Source organism: Clinocottus analis, unplaced genomic scaffold (assembly GCF_023055335.1).
Source record: "Clinocottus analis isolate CAN_PGR_092001 unplaced genomic scaffold, fCliAna1.0.p SCAF_20, whole genome shotgun sequence".
NCBI lineage: Eukaryota > Metazoa > Chordata > Actinopteri > Perciformes > Cottidae > Clinocottus > Clinocottus analis.
The window spans coordinates 4,356,479-4,380,121 of NW_027175932.1; the positions used below are offsets into that span (position 1 = coordinate 4,356,479).

The 23,643-nt window shown below is 43.4% G+C and overlaps 1 protein-coding gene across 4 annotated transcripts in view; it reads right to left on the reverse strand.

Annotated features, from left to right (window-relative positions):
- syt1a (synaptotagmin Ia) overlaps positions 1 to 23,643 on the reverse strand; it is a 75,054-nt gene that overhangs the window by 11,883 nt on the left and 39,528 nt on the right. For 3 of the 4 annotated variants that reach the window (XM_068586629.1, XM_068586630.1, XM_068586626.1), the window contains 5 exons: positions 18,463 to 18,635; positions 14,875 to 15,000; positions 9,191 to 9,358; positions 7,108 to 7,275; positions 4,348 to 4,465 (listed from right to left, as the gene is read on the reverse strand). In XM_068586629.1, coding sequence (XP_068442730.1) covers positions 4,348 to 4,465; positions 7,108 to 7,275; positions 9,191 to 9,358; positions 14,875 to 15,000; positions 18,463 to 18,635 — 753 coding nt within the window. The remainder of the gene's footprint in view (positions 1 to 4,347; positions 4,466 to 7,107; positions 7,276 to 9,190; positions 9,359 to 14,874; positions 15,001 to 18,462; positions 18,636 to 23,643) is intronic. The other variant, XM_068586627.1, reaches the window with a different exon arrangement.

Here is a 23,643-nt window from a genome sequence, read left to right on the forward strand (position 1 = left end):
CACACAACACCAAACAAAGAAGTTGTTTCTCCAACAAATATTTCAGTTTTTTTTCTCTGAGTCTGGCCGCTGCGGGCGCTGGCAGAGTCGTGCCAAATGAACACCAATACACGCCGGGTTAAATATAGCCCGGCTGTCATCTTAGCTTTCCTCCCATCATTTTGGATTTGCCACGGTGGGTGAATCCAGGGGTAACTGTCGGTTTAGTTTTACACACTCAACTCAGCGGTGAATGGCGCACACACACACACACACACACACACTGCACAGACACACACGCGTGTACAGTGCAGCTCTTCTCTGAGGTTCAGACCCACGAGGACAAAGTACACTTGTACCGTGAGAATCTGAATTATCTGAAAGCATTGACATCGTCCCGTAACTCATGGGCTCCTCGTGATTTACACGCTTTGCATTTTTGCACATTTTTTTCTTTATTTTGAAATTAATACACTCTACTTTTGTTGTGCATGTTGAGTATTTTGCATTCCTGATATTTGTTATGTCTTCTGTGTAAATTGCTGCTACTGTGACAAACTAATTGATGAATAAAGTATCCGTCCGTCCATCCATCCATCCGTCCGTCCATCCATCCGTCCACAAAACTGTGAAATAAATAGACGTGGATAATAAAATAACTTTTGCGTTTCCCGAATCACTTTCAAATCGCTTGCTTCTCTCGCTCCATCATCTTCTGATGATCCCGTTGGTCCATTGTTTCACCGACTGGGAGAAGAAAACCTCTCAGTCTGACCAGCCAGAGGAAACAAAACAAATAAACCCTCCAGCCGAGAGGCTTGATGGTGAACGGGGGCGCCGGGTCGGGGCAGAAGCGGCTCCATTAACCGCCAACGCCGGCGCCTGTGTGCTCTGACAGCCCCTCCCCTCCTCCTCCCGACCCTCCCACTGGGGGCCATTACCTGGTCATGTGCCGGCCTCACAGTCCTCTGGGATGTCTAGGAAGACTATTTTGCTGCCACTGCCTCTATGATCCCGCATCCAGACACTTAGCCTTTTCGTGTCCGGCTCACCTTTGCTACAGAAGCTTGAAGTACTGTCAATGAACCGTTTCAAAACAGACCAGAACTGAAATAGTGACAAAGCGGCACGTTACATCTGTTCGTCTGTATTGTAAGTCGGCATTGCTGTTGCACACACAGAGAGAGAGAGAGAGAGAGAGAGAGAGAGAGAGAGAGAGAGAGAGAAAGAGAGAGAGAGAAAGAGAGAGAGAGGAGCGGCAGAAAGAGGAAATCAACTTGTGACTGGGATTATTTTGAGACGACAGCTAAAGAGCATGGTGCTCCATCGCACTGAAGCAACAATCACCGGGAGCGCCAAAGAAATCGAGAGTGCTTTTTTTTCATTTTAAAAGCGCCATTTCAAAAGTTTTTGTGAGGGACGCGGCGTGGAGGGATGATTCACGAGGAGCCAATCAAAAGAATTATTTCAGATTATACATTGGTTAGCGATAATACCCACATCTTCCTCTGTGAGCCATAATTAGCCGTGGTAAACAGGATGACAATAGAGGAGAAGGCTGATCCCAGGCCATCAATTACTTGTCCTCCTCCTTAAACTCTGGCTGAGACGCCCTGTGGATGGAGGCTAATTATTGTCATTACAGACCTGCCCATTATTTCATCCAACTGCCACACTTTTAAGTCCATCTAAGCAGAGAAAGCGGTCGCGATTAACGAAAAAATCAAAACACAAACTGCAATTTCGACTATTTATTCTGGTTGTGTGTAATTAGAAAGCATGCACCGTGCTCTTACTGTATACTAATAGATCAGCCGGAAACCCACAGACTGGTGCACAGAGATAAAAACCTGCTCCAATTAAATGTGGCATACAGTACGTGGTGTCAAACTGTCATGGCTTCCCAGCGATTTGGTTTCTCTGTAAAAAAAAAGAGACAACCTGGCCTTTCAAAGTGAACAGATTAACACCTTTTTCCTCCTGGCGAGTCGACGTGGCGGACAATCCCCCCCGAAGCAAATGGTTACAGGTGAGAGTTAATGCCAGGAGCGTAAAATGGCAGCGCAGGAGGGGTTTTATTTCCGCCAAATGGCTGCTTGTGCTGCGATAGATGAAAGGGAACGGTGGGCTTTTAATGGGTGCCGCGTTACTGTACTGCAGGATGTTTGGCCGTATGTGGAGAGGCCGGGCTGTCAGGCGGAAAGCGAGTGGACACAGGTGTATGGTAATTGAGGCGGAAAAGAGAGAAGGCGGGAGGGAAGTGCACTCCGGGGACTTTAAAATGAAACCGCCGCAGAAAGTCAAGGTGGAGGCGGCAGAGTCCGGCTGATTGTGTGATTTGTGCGCTCGAGTGTGTGTGCATGCGGCGCTCTGCGTGTTCATGTGAGCGTGTGTCCTGTTGTCGAAAAAAGGGGCCGGTCAGTCGATGCCGATCCATCTCCAGAAGATGTGTTTTCATAAGGCAAATTAATGTATTTTTTTTTTACAATGCTGATAGAGTGCCATAAAGAGATTATTACAATCAAATAAAAAAACACATAATTCTGTAAGGAATCAATATTACACCCAAATCTCTAGTTATAATGCTGGATTTTTTTGTGGTGAATCTTAGTTAAGGCGCCCATAGATTGTGTGATGACAACAATCTTACAATTTCATTGCCTGTCACATGAAATGGGTCTTGTGCAAAAAGATTATATTTAATTATTGTGGACAGAAAAGACAGAAAAGAGAAGCTTTTCCACAGAAACACTTATATTTAGAGAAAATATAACCATCCAACAAGTTCTTCACTTATATGACAGCTTTGTCAGTGTCCCTATGCGCTTCCCATTACATGCATGGTGTCTTTTCAAAATAAAGCTCCGCGTTCACTGGAAACATAGTGTCTGCTCGGTACATGGATACAGTCTCCTTTCAAAATAAACTTCCAACGTCGGTTTACTTTGACGCAACAAAACTACTTGGTTAGGTTCAGAGAAAGAGCTTGTTTTTGGTTTGTCCTGTAAAAATGAAATATATGAACATTCACACACATTGCAGACTGTCCGCCACTGCAAAAAAAAAAACAGTTTTACACATTGAGATTCCTTAATTTGCTCTTTAAACAACATTTAAACCTCCAGGAGGTGAATTTGTGATCGTCCTGGGACCGTGACGGACGCCTAACAACCTTTTCTGTGTCCCTTTATGAAACATCGCTCCCGCTTTGATTGATGGAAACTGAGTGTGTGTCTGAACCCGTGGGTGTTTGCATGTGCAATGATTTCCCACCCCTCTCCGGCCCACACGAGCGGCACATTCTGTTTCCATGACATCAGACCCGCTATTCAGACTCGACTGTATTGTGATAAATGTCATCTATTGATCTTAATGCTGAACTGGTTCACTGTTGAAGCGGCATCACAGCAGGAGGAGGGTTCGTTGCTTTCTGCGCGCCACCATCATTCCTGCTCGTTTCACACAACATGAAGTCGGAGCAGAGCGGCTTCTTCCTCCATCTGAACATCTTCCGGAAAACCCGGAGAGGGAAGCGAGAAGATAACAATTCTGGCGATTCATTTTTCAAAGTCTGACGTGAACTGTTTTTCTGTCCTTGTGGAATAAACTGTTTTTTTGTCCTTGTGGAATATCTGTTTAACTTCCTTAAAGATTTTGTTTGCCGGGATCAAAAGAAGATCCTCCGCACACAAATATTTTGGTGGTCAATTTTCTGTCTGATCTTAATTATGTTGTTTATGACTTAATAATGGGTTGTAAAAATACATTTTCCAGAATGATTTGTTGCTAAAATACTCATTTTAGATTTTTATATCTTCTAAATAGCACTAAAAACATTCCCATTGTCTTCCAGTCAAATCCATCCATGCACTCAAAACACAATGTATATATATATATATATATATGTATATATATATATATATATATATATATGTATATATATATATATATTATGTGTTTGCAGGTTATGTAAATGAAACATTAAACACATGAATGCTTTCAGTCCTATTAGGACACTTCACTTCACTTTCTTGTGCCTGAAACAAGTAGAACAACAACAAACACTTGAAACGATCCCGACAGCCATAAACACTGCACAGGACAGTATTTAAATCAGCATTAATAAATGTCTCTGCAGATGTTGTTTGTCACTTGCATCTCAAGTATTCCAGAATTTCTTCGGTTTCATTCTTTCCAGTTAAAGTCATGCTTTTCTTTGACACACGTGTCATCGTGACCAGTGATGTGTTTGGGCGGTTGTTAAGAGGAGGGAGAGTGTGTGCTGCAGTGCATGTGTAATTACAGACAAAGGGCCTGTCAGAGGGAAAGTCAGTGGGAACACGCACACCCCGTTGTAATTGTTCTCACCTGACAAGCCTCCCACGTCCATTTTCTTCAGGTTTTTGGCCTCCAGGATGACCACGGTCAACTTGCCGGCGGTGGGAACGTATCGCAGGGAGAAGCAGATATCGCCCAGCTTCTCTTGCTGTCGGACAAACGGGGAAGCAGAGGTGACTTTTAACAGCAACTAATGAATCCACATTGACTGCGTCGCACGCTCACAGCAGATGCTCGCACTATAAATAGGTCGTAAATTTTCCCTCCGAAGCACATTTAAAAGATGTTCAGTCAACCAAATCTGAAGCTGTACTTTGCCATTGTTTTTTTTATTCCATGCGAGGCGTGTTGTTTATTTTGTTCTGCTCTCCACAAACAGAGAGGAGAACTTTTGATGATATTTTAATGAACATTTAGAGCTGTAAGTGCGAGAGGTTTCAATGTGAAACGTGACGGTATGAAAGGTTGAAGTCGAGTACGCTGACACTGTAATTACTGAAACAACTCAATGACCCAGAGTCCACTTTGAATAAGGCTGCGTGTATGCAGAGCATTTACATAAATGACAGAAATCTGTTCTTGTAATTGCTTTAAGTGCAAACATGCTATGCTTCCTAGTGTAGAATATGCACAGAAAGCATACATTATTCAGTGTTATGGAGCGCTGTTCAACAAAAACACTTCAGTATGCAACACGAGTAAGCGATATTTAAAGAAAGCATGAAAGACTTTTCTTTATTGTCGTTGAGTTGTGACATAAATTATCAGGTAATCTGGAGCGCAATAAATGTTTATTCAGGCAGAAACATTTCAATTTCTGATTTTAATTGGCATGAACTCTACTGGAGAGATGACTTTAGCTACAATATATTAAATAGAAACTCTTCTGTACTATTGTCATAATACCATTAACAAATCGTTAGCAGTGCATGTCTAATATAAGCAGTAATTATTATTTTGTTTTATTTGCATAACAGTCAAAGAACATGCAGATCATAATAAACATAAAAAATGAAGATTTTTCTTTTCTTTTGGGGGATAAATATATCTTATTATTATATTTGAAAACAGTCTGCAGGACGAGCTGGTAACAAGGTTAATCAGCATGTGAGCCAGCTGTCTGCCGTCCTGATGTGTAAATATAAATAACATCAAATATTATACACATTTCAAAATAATATAGTCCAAAAAAAACAACAACAATCACAACAAACACACTTTTAGCCATTTTTTTCTAAACTGAGAAACTCAGCTGTAGAAGGTTTATAATATCAAATAATGTATTTCGTGACAACCTCGAGAAATTAGATAAAAAATGTACTCCGTAGTTATACTCTAAGATAATCTAGTGAAAACTGGACTTTAACAATTCATCTGCTTTCATTCATCGAACTCAACTCTGCAAGTGGAATAAACTGTAAATGGAAGAATAGCAAAGTGTTTACAATATAAGGCGATGAGTCACATGACGCTCTGCCTCTCTGAGTCATCGCCGATCCATTACGCAATACGTCCCGACATGTTTTAAATCTTTTGCGATGGATTGTGTCTCATGTTGTGGATTTGAATGCTTTCTATTATTACATCACCCCGCTGGAGGAGTCCTCACTGCAATCACTTCACTGGTTCACACAAGTAACACACACACACACACACACACACACCGTCTCATTGTCTCATTGTGTGAGTCTCGTTCTCGCCGTATCTCTTATCCATCGCTCTCCCTCACGTCACACCTGCGTCACGTGTTGGCCACTTAAACGGAGGATTTAATCCAGAGGCAGATTGAGCCTGAATATGCAATCAGGAGCTGTTCCCTCGTGCAGGGTCAGTGTGACGAAATGTATTTCTATGAACTGAAGAAGGTCAACCTCTGCCTTTCAACTTCAAAGGGCATTTTGGGAACTTGCGACCTCATAGATGACCTTCGAAGTGAGGGGGCTTGAGTGACCTTGTGTATTAAATCTTTAATGATTTCAACCTGAAGTAGAGTCTCTTTGTGTGTTTGGACTGGTATCCTCTTTTCAGAGCTTTATTTTATACATCTTAAACCAGACTTATTATCTCCTAAAACTAACGTGTGACCTCCATTCACAAGCTCAGAGGCCGACAGAGGCACAACATACAGTTAAGGTGTTGACAAATGGATCAATACCTCCCATGATTTGAACATTACAGGCAATAGTAGAACATTTCAATACTTTTTAATCAGGACTACAGCAACGTGTCGCTCCATGTGGCTCAAACCTTACGTGCAATTGTCAAGTAGAGCGGTGAGACCAAACGCTAATAAGTATCGTGATGCCCTTCAACTCAAACAACATCAGCAGCCACTCAACGCTGCTATAATTAACCTTTAAATCAAACCCACGTAATCCTAAAAATGAGGTTCCCCTGGCAACACATGCTATATGCCATGACATTTACCATGAAAATTGAATTTCCTGAACTGCTGGCTGGGAAGTCACACTTCTATTAATTGAAGGGGAAGCGTGGACATCTGATTAAGTGACATTTCCAGGAAGGATGGATTACTTCAGCCGCGGCACCACATTTGTGTTTTGGAGCACAACTCGCAGCAAAAACAATCGTTTTGATATCACTTATGCAGAAAAAATGCTCTTATTATTAAAAATAGCAGCTACCAGATGTCCAAATCCGAGCCGAGAAACACCAGACAGGTGCTAGAAAATGATTTCCGAACCTTCTCATTTCACATTTTCTCAGGAGTGATTGAACTTTTGGTGTGTGTGTGTGTGTGTCCGCCTGCGGAGGTTTCATAAGTCTTACCTCCTCCTTCTCGGCGCTCATCAGATCCCGCCACTCCTCTGTCACGTGGCTGAAGTCCACCTTGTTCATGGGCACCTTGATGTCGCCGATGGCGTCGTGTTTGGAGAAGCGGTCAAAGTCGTACACCGTCATGATCAGCGTCTTCCCACCCAGCTCCACGTAGGGGACCTGAGGAGAGAGGAACGGGTTAAATAAAAAAGAAAACAGACGGACGGACTGTCAAATATGAGCCGTTTTAACACGGGCGGAGAGAGTTGGAGCTTTTCCAAAGAGACATGTTGTGCATAGTAGAAATGAGAGCGTACTCCCCTGCTGCTTCCTCTGGCTCCTATGTGTGTTATGATGGAAAGAAATGGGAGAAAAAGGGAGCTCTGACATAAGAAAACATTCAAAGTTACTACATGGAAATAGTGATGCTGTGATATGACCTATATAAGCAAACAACACCCTGAGCAAGAATACTGGATGTTTCTACAGTTATTCTTAATGCGTCTCATTTGGTTCGCTTCCCCGCAAAGTAAGACCAAACAATTTGTGTCACCAGGAACTCCTTCAGCTCCGACTCCAGCAGTGACCTCCAGCAGTGACCTCCAGCAGTGACCTCCAGCAGTGAGCAGCCGGCTGCAGGCAGAGGCAGATCCGGCTTCCCTGCAGCCTTCAAAATGCAGCCGAGGCTCCGGAGGGACACCTCTCTAACGGGGACGCAGGCAGTATCGCCGGGTCCCCTGAGGGGGAAGGGTGGCAGAGGGAGAACCAGGACCGAGACGACACGGGGCCGACTGTCAGACCCCGCTGCAGTAAAATGAGAGGTTTTCTAAAGGGACCCTGGTGCACGGAAACACTACCAACACTAGCGCTTTAGGGACCGCCAAAATCAACACGACATTAAAGTTGTTCATTAAAGTAAACATGTTATCATGAGGGGCTTCTAACCACTGAGTTGAGGAAATTAATCTGTTTCTTCTGCTGATCTTCCCACCGAATCTCTGAGCTTTGAGTGAGCAAACTTATACTGTGGGAGAAAGTTTTCACGTCGTTACACCTGCAGTAGCTCGTATCTATTGTTAACCTCATTATGTCCAGTGTGTGACTGACCTTGGAAGAGGTGTTGGCTTGTTATATAGGACTGTAATATATAAAACAGGAGATTCAACAGTATTGTGGTATATATATATATATATATATACACTCAAAAACCTTCAGTTTCCTACATTTAATTAGACATTGTCAGCCCTGAATTGTTTCTTCCATTAATTAAATGCCAAGTCAGGTTGCTGAGTCAGCTGTGTCTATGTGTGTGTGTGTGTGTGTGTGTGTGTGTGTGTGTGTGTTTGTGGAGCATGTAGATGGTAATGTTGTGGGTGACTCTGTTTCTGTGACACCATTCTGACAGATAGTATCGCATGTGCAACCTCAGATGGGTAAAAGACACGTGCGTACTCGTGAGGCTTGACTGCTTCTCATTTTGGGACAAAACGTATTCAATGGAAACGCCCTGTTAGCACAGAAACAGAGCGCGGGGGGGACAGATGGGACCGTCCTTGACGTTACCTGATAAAAAAACATCTCTTTCTTTTGACAGCGCTTCTAATAACCTGTCCTGTTTTCCCTCCGAGCTTTGGAAAGAAGTACAACAGAAAACACATAACTAAACTCAGCGTTGAGATGGATATCACATAACTTTACGCTTGACTGAACACCAAACACCTGCGCTCTTCACTGTCGGGTGAATAACACAACTTTCCCCGCCTCTGAGCTGCACCCATGCATCCATTCTGGCCGAGGCGAGTCCGCGGTGTAGCGGTGCATCTGCCTGTGTTAATCCCGATCACATTGAGCCCCTCTGTGTGTGTGTGTGTGTGTGTGTGTGTGTGTAAATGAGTGTAACAGTGTGTGTGTGAGAGATATTCTGTCAGGAGCTTGTTAATGTGCCAGCTGGTTACTGTCTGCACACCTTTCCAGCATTCACGGCTGCATGCAAATCAGATTGTCAGTGGAACCAGAAAGGTTCTCCAGCTACTAAAACGACGACAAAAAAGCGGCTTGAATGGAGCAAATGTGCAGCCGGGCCTCCGAAGCGTACCTTGAAAGTGAACTGCTCATTGAAGACAGGGTTGAGGGTCTTCCTGTGCACTTTGGTCTCAAACTTCTTCTTCTTGTCCGGCAGCAGGTAGACCTTCACGTACGGGTCGGACGTGCCACCCATGTCCATAGCAGGCAGCTCCGCGGCCTGGATGATCCCCACCATGAGCTACAAGGGGAACACGAAGGGGGTAAAATAAAGTGAGGGACGGCATGTCAAGCCGTCCACTTCATCCACATTACGAGACGTCCACCTTCATCCCGCCAACATCCTCACAGAGAGACCGCGCGTCGTGAAAGAAATGTGGAGGAATATCCCTGAGTGACTTGAGGAACATGAGGTGTTTCTTGTCTTTTAAAATCACTACCAATCAATCTTCCATAACGGGCGGGCTTTAGGATGACGCCGTCATTTTATTCCCGGGTTATGGCAGCATTATTAGAAGGTTATGTCGGCGGAGCCTGACAGCTCGCTGAGGAGTTCGCAAAGGTCAGGATGTGTCAGAGCGGGAATGAGAGGAATGTTTCTCTTCACATAAGGCGGATAATTGATAACCACAACGGAGGGCCCGGGAGGCTGATTGACCTGCCAGTCAGAGTCTGAAACTCAAAGTCCTCTCAGGAGGCCCAGCGAGTCAGTCAATCAACTTCCTATCAAGCGGCCATCAAGCAGCAATCTGGAGGCTGACCAGGGCATTCGGGCATGGAGCTCTACAGCTGTCGGCAGCCGCATCAGACACGGTGGTAAATAGAAAAGAAAGGAGGAAACAAAGACAACTGGATGCAGTTGGTAAACGCTAACCAACGCTGTGAAGTAAAAACAGTGTTAACGGAATGAAAACCAAAGATTTATGTGCTTCGATTGTTTTTGTGTATGAGGTTGTAAAGAAACCAAATATCGTTTCATATGTTTTTTTGAAGCTGAGCTCAGCAGTTAAATAGCAGTTTGACAAAATAAACGATAAAGATCATGCGACGTGTCAGAGGACCTTGAGTTCTGGTGGTTTAGTCAAAGCTACACGTCTAAAATGTCCTCATTTCCTCATTGTATTCCATTCTCAGGATTAGCATATGAATTATTGACGTATTCATGAAACGTATTTCGGGAGGTCACGGTGACCTTCGACCACCAAATCCTAATCAGTTCGTCCGTGGATCCGAGTGGATGTTTGGACAAGATGTAATGAAATACCCTGCGGGCGTTCCTGAGATATCGCGTTCACGAGAATGGGACGGACAACCTGAAAACCACCGTGGAATTCAAAAAAAAAAAGCCCTCGCAATTTGCTTCCACACATTACTGTTTAATTTGACTAATGAGATTATTTCTGCCTTCGGAGCAGACACACTTCCCCTGACACATGCTTTTGTTTACGTAACTGAACCGCCAGAGAGCTAAATGTACCTTGCGTGACCTCGCTCTTTATCTCTGTGTTTAAATATCAACTCCCACAGTTTCAATGCCGTCATTAAAAATAGGTTTAATGTTACATCTTTTCCTTAATACACAGTATTTGTCTCAGTACTAGTGATCTGCATTGGATGGTGGCAAGATTCCAGTAAGGAGAGGTCTTTATAAGATGGATTCCACATTCTGTAAATGTTTGTATACACACACACACACACACACACACATACCGTAATCACACACACACGTCACACATGACAATACTAACACGAGACGAGATCATCATGGAAAGTATGGAGTCTCCTCGATTTGTTTCCTGCTCCCCAGGTTATGCACAACATTTTCTTGACATTACCTTGGAAAACACTCTGAAATGAAGCCAGTGGACCCCTTCCACATAAATATAACGTCCGTGATTGCGCGTCTGCGTGAGGCTCATCGTGATCGCTCACTGCCAAACGGTCCCCTTCCTCGGAGGGGAAATCAAAGACTCACAATTATTCCAGCCGTCGTTTACACAAACTTAAAAGGTAAACATGTTTTGCGCTGAAATGCTGTGAAGTGGCACTTTGATTTTGAGGGTAGCAATTTCATCCTTGTGTGCTGTCCTTGTGATTTTCCTCCCATCCCTCAGCCAACGGTGGCAGACACAGCGAGCCACGTCCTCTTTACTGGGAGAGGCACTGGTGCTTCAGACGAGCGATAAGAGCAGGGCTGTGGATGTCTTCCCTCCTGTTGTGTGACTCGCGAACCTTCGAATCAAAAACACATCGAGCAGAGAGCGCTACTTCTGAGAGTTAAATTATGCGTGAGCCATTATCTTCTTTTCTCAAATTTTGCGTCCCGCTGTGAGTCTTTGGAGCTTTTCATATATTCCCTCACACGTCCTAATTATCTTTAAGAAAATGAGCGAAGGGAAAGACTTGTTGGAATTCAATTAAGATAACAAAGTAATGTGCTGGGGTGTTTTATTTCTTGTATGCACCGTGTGTCATTTACATAATCTGCTCAGAGCTTTTTACATCCATTGAATTATCAATTATTTTCCCAATAAATCATTGGTGGAAATAAAAGTGACAAATATTCATCAAACATCCTCTGAGCCCAAGGTGACATCGACTGTTTTTCTTCTTCTGCAAAACCCCCAAAATATACAGTTTACAATGAATTCAAACTTATAAATATGCAAATAAAATTGACAAATGTGCCCGTAAGCTGTGAACCGTCACACAAGTGCAATGTTATCCATGTCAACTCCACTTCTTTTTGCCTACGACTTTTTTTTTGTTGCTTTCTCAATATATGAAAATGTACTGCGACAGACTTTTGAAGAAATCCCCACACGGAGGCTTGAACATGTTGTCTAATTGAAATTAATGATGCATTTGGTGCACTTTGGGACACAAAAACACTTCCTGAATAACTTCTCTCGCTTCCCAACTCTGTAGTTCAACCAACCCTCTATTCCAGCACTAATTATCGCAGGATTTATTCCTAACACCTGACTAATGACCATTCCTCCTTTGAGAGGAAGACTGAATAAATACAATGTTTGCACATCTGTGTGGGTGCATCTGTTTAGCTAGAGACTTAGTCCCTATCACGGCCGACAGGCAGAGGTTCGCCGGTATTAACCCGTCTGTGTTTGTCTGTTACTCTTCAGTTCAGTGAGCGGCACGCCGACCACAGACGCTCCAGGACGGTGATTCAGCCCTCTTGGCAGCTCACCTCGGACGATCAAAAAGAGGACCAATAGTCTGTTTCATGACTGATATTTAAGGAAGCAGCTTTGAGTTGTAATTTAGAACTGAACCGTCATGAGGTAGTCTGAAAAAAATGATTTAAAAAAAGGGTTTTGCGATGCATTCCCGTTCAAAATTCAACATACTCTGACACTACGATAGGCCTTGACCTGCACATGAATGTGGTGATGATGTTTTATAAGTAGGAATGACATCATGAGTCCCTTCCTGCTGTGCTGTTTGGCGGCTCTTTGAGGTTCATTTGCTGTGCATTTGCCTGACGTCGCCGAGTGATTTGAATCTTTTACAAGAAGCTTTTGTCTCATTAGTGTAAGAACTCAGAGTCATCAACACCAAGCGGAAGCAGCCGCTCGTGGTGGTGAACAGACAGAAACAAAGCTGGAGCCCTTTGCATGAGGACCTGACATTAATCTGCACATCTCTTCACACTCAAGTCTGATCTTGCCAAACTCACACACACACACACACACACACACACACACACACACACACACACACACACACACACACACACAGTGTTTCCCCATTTTCTTGGCAGGAAGGGACATTTAGCGACAGTTCTCTTCAGCCATCAAGGGAAAGTTAATAGTGCTCGTTAATAAACGAGGCGAGCTTTTCAAATTTTTGAGACAAATTGGTATGACAAAATATATGCGTGTTGACATATCATATCTTAAGCTAGATACAAATCTGGATCAGACCTTAAATTAGAAGTTCGATACCGAACATCACTTAAATATCATATTTAAACTTGAGGATCCTCCAAATTCCTGCAGATCACGTTAACATGTTTGACTTTCTGTTACCTGTTAATATCTGATTTAGTTCTGCATCCACAGAATAGACGAGGCTAATTACCATCCACATGAAGTTTGAGTTAAGTAAGTAAAACTCTTGCTGACATTTATTGAAATATCATAGTCACAGGGCAAAAAAAGCATAAAGTATTGGTCTGTGATGGGACGTCAACTGTAACACTCAACCCAACTTCACCACCTAAAGTGAAGACTACTTTCTGCATTGTGCTGCAACGTCGTGCACTAATGATGTCTCTTTGAGTCTATCCTTTCAGGGCAAAAAAATACACACTTTTTCCTTTTGATGTGGTCAGACGTCACATTGAGTATTTTACTCTGTCCTTAAACCGCGTGCTGCAGAATCGGCCGATGCGAATGTAATTTCTAGAGACACTAGTCTTTGAACAATGTAATTTAATCTCGTCAAAAAAGTAAGGGATGCTCTGAAAAGTGCCATCCCCATGCTCCAGTTGTGATCGAATAGCATCTCTTGACTGCAAATTATCCCGAGACGAGCCTGTTCTCTGTATCCTCTCTTTAACAGCTGCCGCGTATTCAGTCATTCACACGCAGATTCCTACTTCGCAAAGGAAACCGCGGCCGTAAAAACCTCTCTAGCTCCCCGTGTCGGTTCTCCTGCAGCAGTTCTGTGGCGCTCACTTTGATCGCACGTAGCCTCAAAGCCCGCGGATGAAAAATAAACATCTCCTGGAGGCCACTGTGTCCGTCACGGAGCTGAAAGTGGGTCAGATGAGCGGCCGCCTCCCTCTGTTGTGAGCGTCCTCGGCTTCGGAGCGGCAATGAGTCATGTCACACTGTCACAAAGTGGGAAAACTGTCACCCATTCATTACACGTTAGCTCCACGGTGGAGCCCATTACCGGAGTAATCAAGAACCTTGTAGAGCGACCTGTCATTGCCTCCCACGAGATGACAGATCCCTCCGTGAAATGTAATATTGGCCACATAATATCCCTTTTTATGAAATGATTCAATACTTTTCCCTCCAAAAAAAATAATAATAACCAGGGCTTGGGTGACTGAACACTAATTACTGACTCAACAGTCAAATGCTGATAATTATTGATGATTGAAGGCGACACAAACATGAGGAAACGTGTGTACCGATCACAGTCTTTTTGTTATTTTAAGGGAGCTGTACCTACGCCGGTGTGTGACTCGGTGTGGGTACGGCGGCAGTTTAACTGTCTAATCTCTGGCTGTCTGTCCTGTTCATAATGGGGAGTTAGCTAGCCCAGTGAGGGACAGCGCTGTGTTCACGCACCGTGTCTATTATCTGTCACACAACATCTGTGCGTCCTCGTTCTGCTTCTTTCTTTTTAAACTCAGCCTGCTGGAAACACAAAATAAAGCAGATGGGGTTCTGCGGGGTCTGTTTTCAATCAAGTAGAAAGAAGGAAACAAATTCAGAGACTAAGTAAATCCCAATAGCCCACTGTATCTTTCACAAGGCTCAGTAGCGAATGAACAAACTCGACCACCGTGCTGTCCCCTGTGAGACGGCTCCTCGAGCTTCAGGACACAAAACGACGCAGCAAAGGGAAGAAATGTTGTGCAAAACCTGGGTTGGGTCCTGTTTAATCTCTGGAGAGATGAAAAGTTGGACCCCCGCGGAAGTTGGGTGTGACCATACTTACGAAGGAGGACCTTTTGGCAACCACGACACACACAGAGCGATTCGGAGAACAGAGCCTTACCGTATTCTCGGTGAAATTGTAATCCAGGGAGTATTGTAATTTGCCCAGTTTCTGGTCCTCCTTGGGCTCTTCCTCTTTCTCCGTTTCAGTCAGCCCTGTCTCCGCATCCTCCTCATCCTTCAAGGCCTGAAGGAGACACCCACCAAGAGTCAGTGTCGCCCGTTTGTCGCTGGTGCTAGCACCCAGCCAGCCGTTCCCCCGCCCGGGTCCTGCCAGTTGACCTACTCCTGTAAAAGCTGCCACTTGTTTTACGGTGCAATAAGAGGAAGGGAGGAGGGGGAGAGGAAACGGGGGAAGCAAGCACTAAAACACCATAGCAGTTAACACCAGGACATGCTCTGTGATGCACTAAAGCGCCGGGCCTGGTCCCCTGAAGATGCTTTTCTATCAATCTCTGGGTGTTTCTGTCTCAATGGGAGGAAAGATCAGAGGGTGTCGTCAGAGATGAGAGCAATGGGCAGGCGTTAGAGGAGGAAGAGGGTGAAGAGGGGGAAGAGGGAGAAGAGAAGAGCTGCACCCCTTAAGGCCGAGGAGTCGAATCAACCGGAGGTGAAGCCTCAGGTGTCTTTACATGTGAGTGGAGCCATCTTCAAAATATATATATTTATGAAGAACTTTGTGGTCTTGTGAACAATCTAATCGTGAACACATTCTAGGGATATGTTCAAAACATAGAGCCATGTTCAGCTCAGGTATTTCCAAGAAGCTGACCCAGAAGCCAGTCGTGGCGCACGACCCACATAGTAAAGGCCCACGGCCAGGTCCAGACGTCCCATGATGGGATCTCTTCCCCGAGCTGCTGAATGAACGAGTGAATCCCTCGAACAGACAGCACGGACCCAGCCCATTGAGAAATGTTAACATGTTCAGTATGACACTCTGACACGTCAGAGACTGAAACTCCTGTCACGGGTTGCCAGATTGTCTATACGGGAGGAAAAGAAAGTGAACGAATAGCTAACAGCAAGTTCAATAAATTCCGACTCGGGTACAGCCCACGTGAAGAGACATGGAGAGAGGAAAGTTGAAAAAGAGAGGGGAAGAGGATAGAGAGAGGAGCGATGCTTCCAGAAAAGATCACAGTCAGACAATTCCCTTGATGTTATTTCGGGCAGATAAAGTCTCTGGCAGAAACACATCAATTGGGAAGAGTCTGCAGTGGCAAGAGAGAGAGAGAGAGAGAGAGAGAGAGAAGTGAAGTTGCCCTATCGCTGGCCTGGCACTGAGGGGGGCGGAGCAGGGGGAGCAGAGGAGGGGTGCTGGTGGGGGAGTTTCTTATAAGACCAACATGCGATTGAAGAGGCAAAAAGACTAGCTTCTCAAGGTCATTCATTCAGCGTCAAAAGATGCCTTCCAAGATGTCTCTTTTGTTTTCGTCAGGCATGCAGAGCATTCTCTGTCGTTCAAACCAAGTGCTTCTTCATTCCCCCCCCGAGTCTGGTATCGCCCTCAAGACAGACAGTCGCATTGTCACCGCAACCCCGAAATGCGCCTACGTGATCCCCTACGCCGATGGTAGCTAGAAGCATCATGCCAGCAGTGGGTGGGTAGGTGTTGGTAAAAGGGGTTGTAATGGACATCGAGGGGGTGGGGGTGGTGGTGGTGGTGGGAGGAGGGGAGGGGGCTGCTCCTATTAGTTTGTCAAGTTGCTCATGTGAAAAGCAAAAAGGCTGAACAACACTGATTGTTTTTTACTTTACGCTGAGCCACTTTGGTCTCTGCCTTTCGGGAGGAAGTCTAAATTGAGTGGGGTTTTTTTCGGGTTTTTTTGGCACATAAAAAAAGGTAAAAGCAGAGCAGGTTAAAATGATTGAGGAAAGAAAATCACCTGGTTTATCAAACGTGTGAATTTATATGATTTTTTTTTAGGTTTAATCCAATTTCTGCGCGTCCAGCGCTCCAGGAAAAAGCTACGATCTGTTTCACCTGGGTTGACAGATGTGAATGCAAATCCTCCTGCACGTCAAGAGCTTCCTTTTTTCATCCCCAGTTTCAAAAGGGCATTTACTTGTGGAGCCTCTCAATCATTCTACATCCGCTCGCCGCCACTTGTTTTAAATGTAAATTAAAGATTCAAAAAGGCAGGAGACTTTAGCTCCGCTCCAAAAATCAGCATGGTTCAACCTCGTCAATGCGCACCCAGTGTTTCTTTCATACATATATATGTGCGTATGCAGGTTTTACGCACATATATACAGCAGATATACATGTACTGTGTGCATAGTTACATATATTTGGTTCTATGGGAGTAAGTTGTTGTCAAGAGGCTATAAAAAAAAACATCAGAGCAGCAGGCTTAAGAAGATCCAACAGCAATTTGGAACCTACCGCCAGTGACCATCCCGAACAGTCATCAGACACAACACAGATAAGGAGGACATAGAAGGAAGAAACACAAATTAAAACAACCACACACAGGAGTTAACACACCAGAGTCTTGGGCACACCAGGAGAAATGACCGCTCGCCTCGGAAGCGGCAGATTCACCGATCTCAAGAGATTAGTTATGAGGGGGCGACGGATAAATGGGGTCTTTTATTTTGATTAATGGCTATTTGGAAACATAAAAAATGGAGGCTTCTCAGGCGCCGAGAATATTGGAAAATTAATGGGAAATCTTTTCCTCTAACAAGCACAAGTGATGTGCTTTGGCGCAGCTATTTGGGAGACACTGCGTGCCGTTAAAGCTGCTCTCTGTCACATTAGAACATAAATTAATCTTTAACGTTCCCGTCTTAATTCATGATTATTCCACAATAAGTAGTGAAGTAATAAAACAATGTTAGTGTTTTTTTTTTTTTTTACATCTATGATTCGGATGCACCTCTAATAGCAGAGGTGTGCAAATGTAACACTCACTCGCCATTTCAAGGGTTTTTTCATTGCTCCCCGTTCTGTACTGGTGAAAGGTAAAGGGTTTAATTACTCTTCCCTCCCAGTTGTTTGTGGTTCGGTGATGTCATTTCTCTGGGTAGATACCACTTCATTACACGGCAAACGTTACTCACACTCTTCAACATGTGAGCAGGTCCTCATGTGACCAAAAGGAACACTCACAGGAACGAAAAGTAGGAGAAAAAGAGAGAGATTGAAACGCTCTCTTTTCAATCTGAAGCCATTTAAATGGCTTCAAAGTAACTCTCCTGTTGTTATGCTGAATTATACTTGTAAGTGAGTGGTGGAATATACTGTATGTATATCTTTGGCAACCATGAATACGTAAGACATACACAATACATACAGTAACAGCAATTGCATGAAAAAATAGGGACGTTTTTGATTGCGACATTTGCAGCAACATTATTGCTGAAAACAGCCACGTGTGTTGATGCAACTGCAAATGTGATCAATCAAATGGGTCATAATTAGAGACACTAAAAATATGAAAAGAATATATAATGTTGAACGCAGCAAAAGGAACTTGAAACACTAAACATTATCGGATATATTTTTGATATATTTCTGTGCAAAGATATGTTTTACTACTTAGCGTCACATTGTGCAAAAAAAACTCAATATTTTGCCGGTAAGAGCTTTACGAGAGGAAATGTTTCTGGATTCTAAGCGACAAAAGTTCAAAGTCTTTACCTCGGTTTTGGCTCCGTCCTTGACGTCCATCATGTTGATGGCATTTTTGCCCTTGTCTTTGCCCTTCTTTTTGTTTTTCTTCTTGAATATCCATTTTTTGCAGACGCAGAAGCAGCACGCTAACACCAGGATGATGGCCACGAAGGCGATGGAGACGATGGCCCATGACGGCACTGTGAGGGGGGATGGAAAAGGGGGAGAAAGAGTTTGGATTAGAACTTTTGGGGAAGAAATAGAAGAAAAACAACATCTCTGTGAAAACAAGTGGTTCTATAGCGACTGACTGAGGTGAGATAAAAGGTGTGTGGCGGCAGAGTCGGGACACTGGAGCAGCACCTGAGGCGGCGTCTGGGTCCATCAAGAGGTGGCAGACTCTTTAACGATCGGTCCCGACCGGCGGGACGACATCCGGCTGAGCGGCTTCAGCCAATTTAGTGGAGGTGACAGATGTTGGCATTTTCCACTTGCCATTTAAACAAAAGATCCTCCGACAGCTGACACCTTCACGGCAATCACCGGCAACACAGAACCTGAGCCGGGACCGAGAGCCGGCGGTGCCGGGTGGGCTTGAGAGGCATTAGCGACGGTGCCACCGTGACAAGCCGATGATGCAGTGAAATCAAACAGATTCACGGGGGTTTGACACACATCGGTCACATGCTCTTCTGCTGCTGCATTACCTTTAGGAACAGGATGAAATTAGCCCTTTGTGTTGAGATTGAAGGCTTTGCATTTCTTACAGATTACAGAAAAACCTTTTCTGAAAGGCAGAGCTGCAGAAAGAAAAAAGAGCCAAAAAAAGAAACGTGTCTAATCTCATCGGTTGAATTAAACCTGGATATGTATAGTTCATTTTCAGAGGAGGTTCGAGAACAAGAGCAAGATGGTTTTTCTTTCATTTCAAATGTTGTAACCCCCCACAGTCATATAATCAATTTCCCAGTCATCATGTCCTGTCAAAAAGTATACGTTGTGCCCTCCGGCTGAGACATGTTGTTTTTGTGTGACGACGTTTTCATTTGCATTTCTGTCTGATTTCTTTTTAACCTTCAACACAGCATACAAATCAACGAGTCTCAGACGTCTTCTTTTACTTTGGACGATGTCACTTCATTGTGACGTGTTTCTGCCGAGGGCCAACGCTGGAAGGTCGAAGAGACACGTTCATTAATCTATGATGTGTGTTTTTTTTTACTAAAGTTATGATTGGACACAAAGTCTGGGCTTTTTTCGAACATTTAACTTCATCACAGCAACCAAATGCAGGTTATAAAGCACACTAGTACACCCCAATACTCTCACTTCATATCCAGCACACTTGTGTGTATTAACGTACACAACAGTCCACACACTAGACACAATAGTTGGATAAGTTTTAAAAGTAGGAGTTAGCCTAAGATGAATAAACACTGAAAGGCAAAATACTTTTCAAAACTATTCATACTGACAGGGATGCAAATTTGAGAAAAAAATAAACGGCAATTTTCATTAGAGAGAGAAAACTGTCTGAGCTTAACTCCTAAGATATTGTAGGTATTAATATGAGTTAACTTTTAGAAAAAAGTCTCTGAGTGATGAACAGATTGCATTACGAAGGTCTCGGGCTTTTATTGTGAAAGGAAATGCTGGAGGCTTTGATGCCTTTATTCTAAAAACAAAATAGATAATTCACGCAATTTTTAATCCAGGCTCCATTTTTTCCCTTGAGCTTGACAGCGTTTTCAAGTCACGCTGACGATATTTGAAGATCTTTTAAGTAGGAAACTAAAAAAAACAAAGCTTTTAAAGACTTGGAGATACGCAGCTCCGCTAAATAGTTATAATTCAAAGGAGGCTGCATGTCTTCTTGTTTCCTCCACTAAATGATGTTGCACTGTACTGTGTGGACCTGACTGAGGAAAGCGGACAACCGGCAAGTTACTCCGTCAGCTACAGACGGTCAGACGCTCGGCCGGACAACGCAGTGGCGGCTGTAACACGGCGACACCTTTCTCGACTACAACCGGCAGACAGTTAGTGCTCCCCGATGCGTGCAGCTACAGTAAACACAGCACACGCCACGACGGATGAAGGAGTGGGTTTCTTTAAGTAGCGGAAAGACGACACACAGTCCAGATGGGCTGAAAATAATGAGACCTCGCAACAGACTTCTCCCTTCAGCAGTCGTAATCGCTGCTCCTTTATTCTACTCAGCAGACACCAAACACCTGGCAGCCCACCCTTCATTTTAATGGAGAGGAATAACAGACAAATGAACCAATTTTGGGGGAAAAATTATTATATTATTTTTTTCTCGGCGCTTACGACTCTGAAAGGAAGTACGGCGGTTTTACAGAGAGGCAAACGGGAGAAAGAACTTCTGGGGAGACAATTTCTAAATAGTATTATCAATAATCTTTTATCTGCTGTAAGAAATGGTGGAAAATGGATTTGCCAGAATCATTTTCAGAATCACAGTTTTTCTCCATCTGTGAAATAGGTGGGAAAAGTTTACTTTGTTTCTCAGTTAGTTTTTTCTTGCTGTTTCATTGTCATTGTGCAATTTTTTGGGCATATTTTGTTTTTGATGGAGGCGTATTGTAATACTCATTTCCGCCACAGGAGGCGAAAGTGCATCGCTACATTATTCACTAAATAAGACTAAAAGAATGAATGTTTTTTTCTTAAGTCTTAAGTCTTAAATCTTTAGTTTTAGTGTTACTTGCTAACACTAAATATATATATATATATATATATATATATATATATATATATATATATATATATATAAACTTACATTAAGAGTGCATTCAGTTGAATTCAGTTGAAAAAAGAACTAAAAAGATCAGACTTGGAAAATAGGTATATTTTTCCCTTCTCACCGGCCTCAAGGCCGCCATACAATATACAATATAAAATATCCATCTTCTTCTTGAGGAAGACAACATGTAGTTCTCACCAAGGTGCATTTAAGGAAGCAGCCCCATAGTGGTCACACATCCAACACACCAATAGATAAAATAAGTCCTTTGAAGACTATCTACAAAGAAAAAAAAAAACTCCAAAAAGACCCGTCAAAACAGAAAAGTACAATTACAGTCTATCACTCTGGGGTTTTGCTCGCCAGCATTCAGCTGTGGTTTCTCCTCCGGGGTCCGAGGGGAGAGAGAGGGAAGAGGGAAATCGATGCTCTGTTGACAAAATCAATAAGCACTCTCCTCCAAGGAAAAAACAGTGAGTGATGCTCTAAAATAACTTAAGGATCTCCAGCTTTGGCCTCGCCCCGGAGCAGGGTGCTGATGGAGGTGACACTGGATGGGACTTGTTTACAATGAGCCATCCAAAACTGACAGCATTTCCTTTAAAACTTGAAGCTATACTGAGAATAAACTGCCAGTCCGGGAGAGGTTTTTTTTTCGCCTTTAGAGACAAGTCAAAGCTAAGTTGTTGCACTTAAATATAGATTTGTCAAACAGATTTGTGGTGCCACTTAGACACAATATATAAAGGGTTCAGAAGTAACTATCCATAATGGCTCTGTTCATGGTTAACCAATGTTTCATAGATCAGTTGAAAGCCATTAATAAGGGATCATTTTGGGTTTGAAATGGTGAAATATTCAGGGGGACTGGTTGGATGTTTTCTAGATAATTAGATTTGTTCACAACCTCTTTTTTTAAATGCTTATAACTGACTCATAAAGCTGAACTAAATGATGTACTAACGATTAACAAAGCTATTGTTACAACTTATAAACCCTTGGAACAGATATGTCTGTGCTGAGAGCTTGCATGACCGGAGATGAAGCCAGAACTTCTCTTAAAAGTCACTTAGTTTTGTCTCAAAATCCCGCTGAAAGTGAAGGAAGGCCCACCCGACACCTCTAACCTGGTACGACACAGCAGCGTTTGTGTGTCTGATGCCTCCGAGCAGACTGCTGCACGTTGTTTTTTCACTTTTACGCCGCATATACAAATGCAAACGCGAGGCGACGTGAGCAGACGGTCCTTTAATGGAAGTGTCTCGACAAAATCACAGCGATGGCAATCACCTGAAACTGACTTTTTTTTTTTTTTTTTTGTGCAAATAGAAGCCTCGATTAACGTAAATCTTGAATAACCCCCTAAAGCGCTGACGTCACTCCGCGCTCATCCTGGCATTTCATCGAAGCTCACGCGGTCTGATGGAATGCCCTTTAGCCAGTAACACTAGAAATCAGGGCATGAACCTTCATCTTCCTCGTCAGGCGTGCGTCTTCCAGCGAAAGGCACTTCTGCGCTCCTTCATTTAAGAAACCGAAGTCCCGAAAAGCAATAAAAGCATATCCTGATTAGCTGCATTGTGTGAGTGTCTTCTCTTAAATGAGAGAGAGGGAGCAAGAGAGGGAAAAAAGAGAGAGAAAGTGAGAGAGAGGGAGTACTGGCAGCGTGCGTGCCGCACTTCAACTCCCAGCACTTATCTCTTGTTCCGCTGCGCGGCATGTCAAGGAAAATGGAGTTTTGTGTAATGGCAGGGCCGCGCATGATGAAATCCATGTTTGCTGTTCCTCAAAGCGCAACGTGGTTTTTTTCAGCACTGTCATTGAAATGGTGTAGGAGCAGGAACCAATGAGGAACCTTAAAAGCACTTTAGACAAGGTGAGTATATATTTATATATAAATATATATGTTACCTTACAGAATATTTGAGTGGTTCCTGGTCTACTAGAAGAAGTTTAAGTCCCGGCTCTACATTCAGCCAGTAGAGTAGAAAATACAATTTGCCACGAAAGGTCGGGCACAACTGATTTTGGCTTTGATGCGCCACAGTTCTGAGTTTGCTAACCCTAAAAATAACTTTTAAATCTAGTTTTTATCAGATGGTCATCATCATGAGGCAAAAACAACACGTTTTGCTCGACGTTTCCTGCCCTCCATGTACATCCAGTAAGAGAAAGGAAATGATTCATAAACATGGAGGTCTGTGAGTCACTCCTGCAATATTTGGAACTGTGCCATAGTAAGTGAGACATATGCAGACCATTCAATAAGTAAAATGCATTTCACCCATAGTAGTGTAGAGCAAAGTGTTACTAACAGAAATGATGGCAACAACTCAAACCTAAATTATCCTCTTTTATTTTTTGGATGAAGACGATTTAACTTGGAAAACAACTATTTCACTGCATTACAGTCAAATTAATGAAGTCTCTGCATTGTGTTG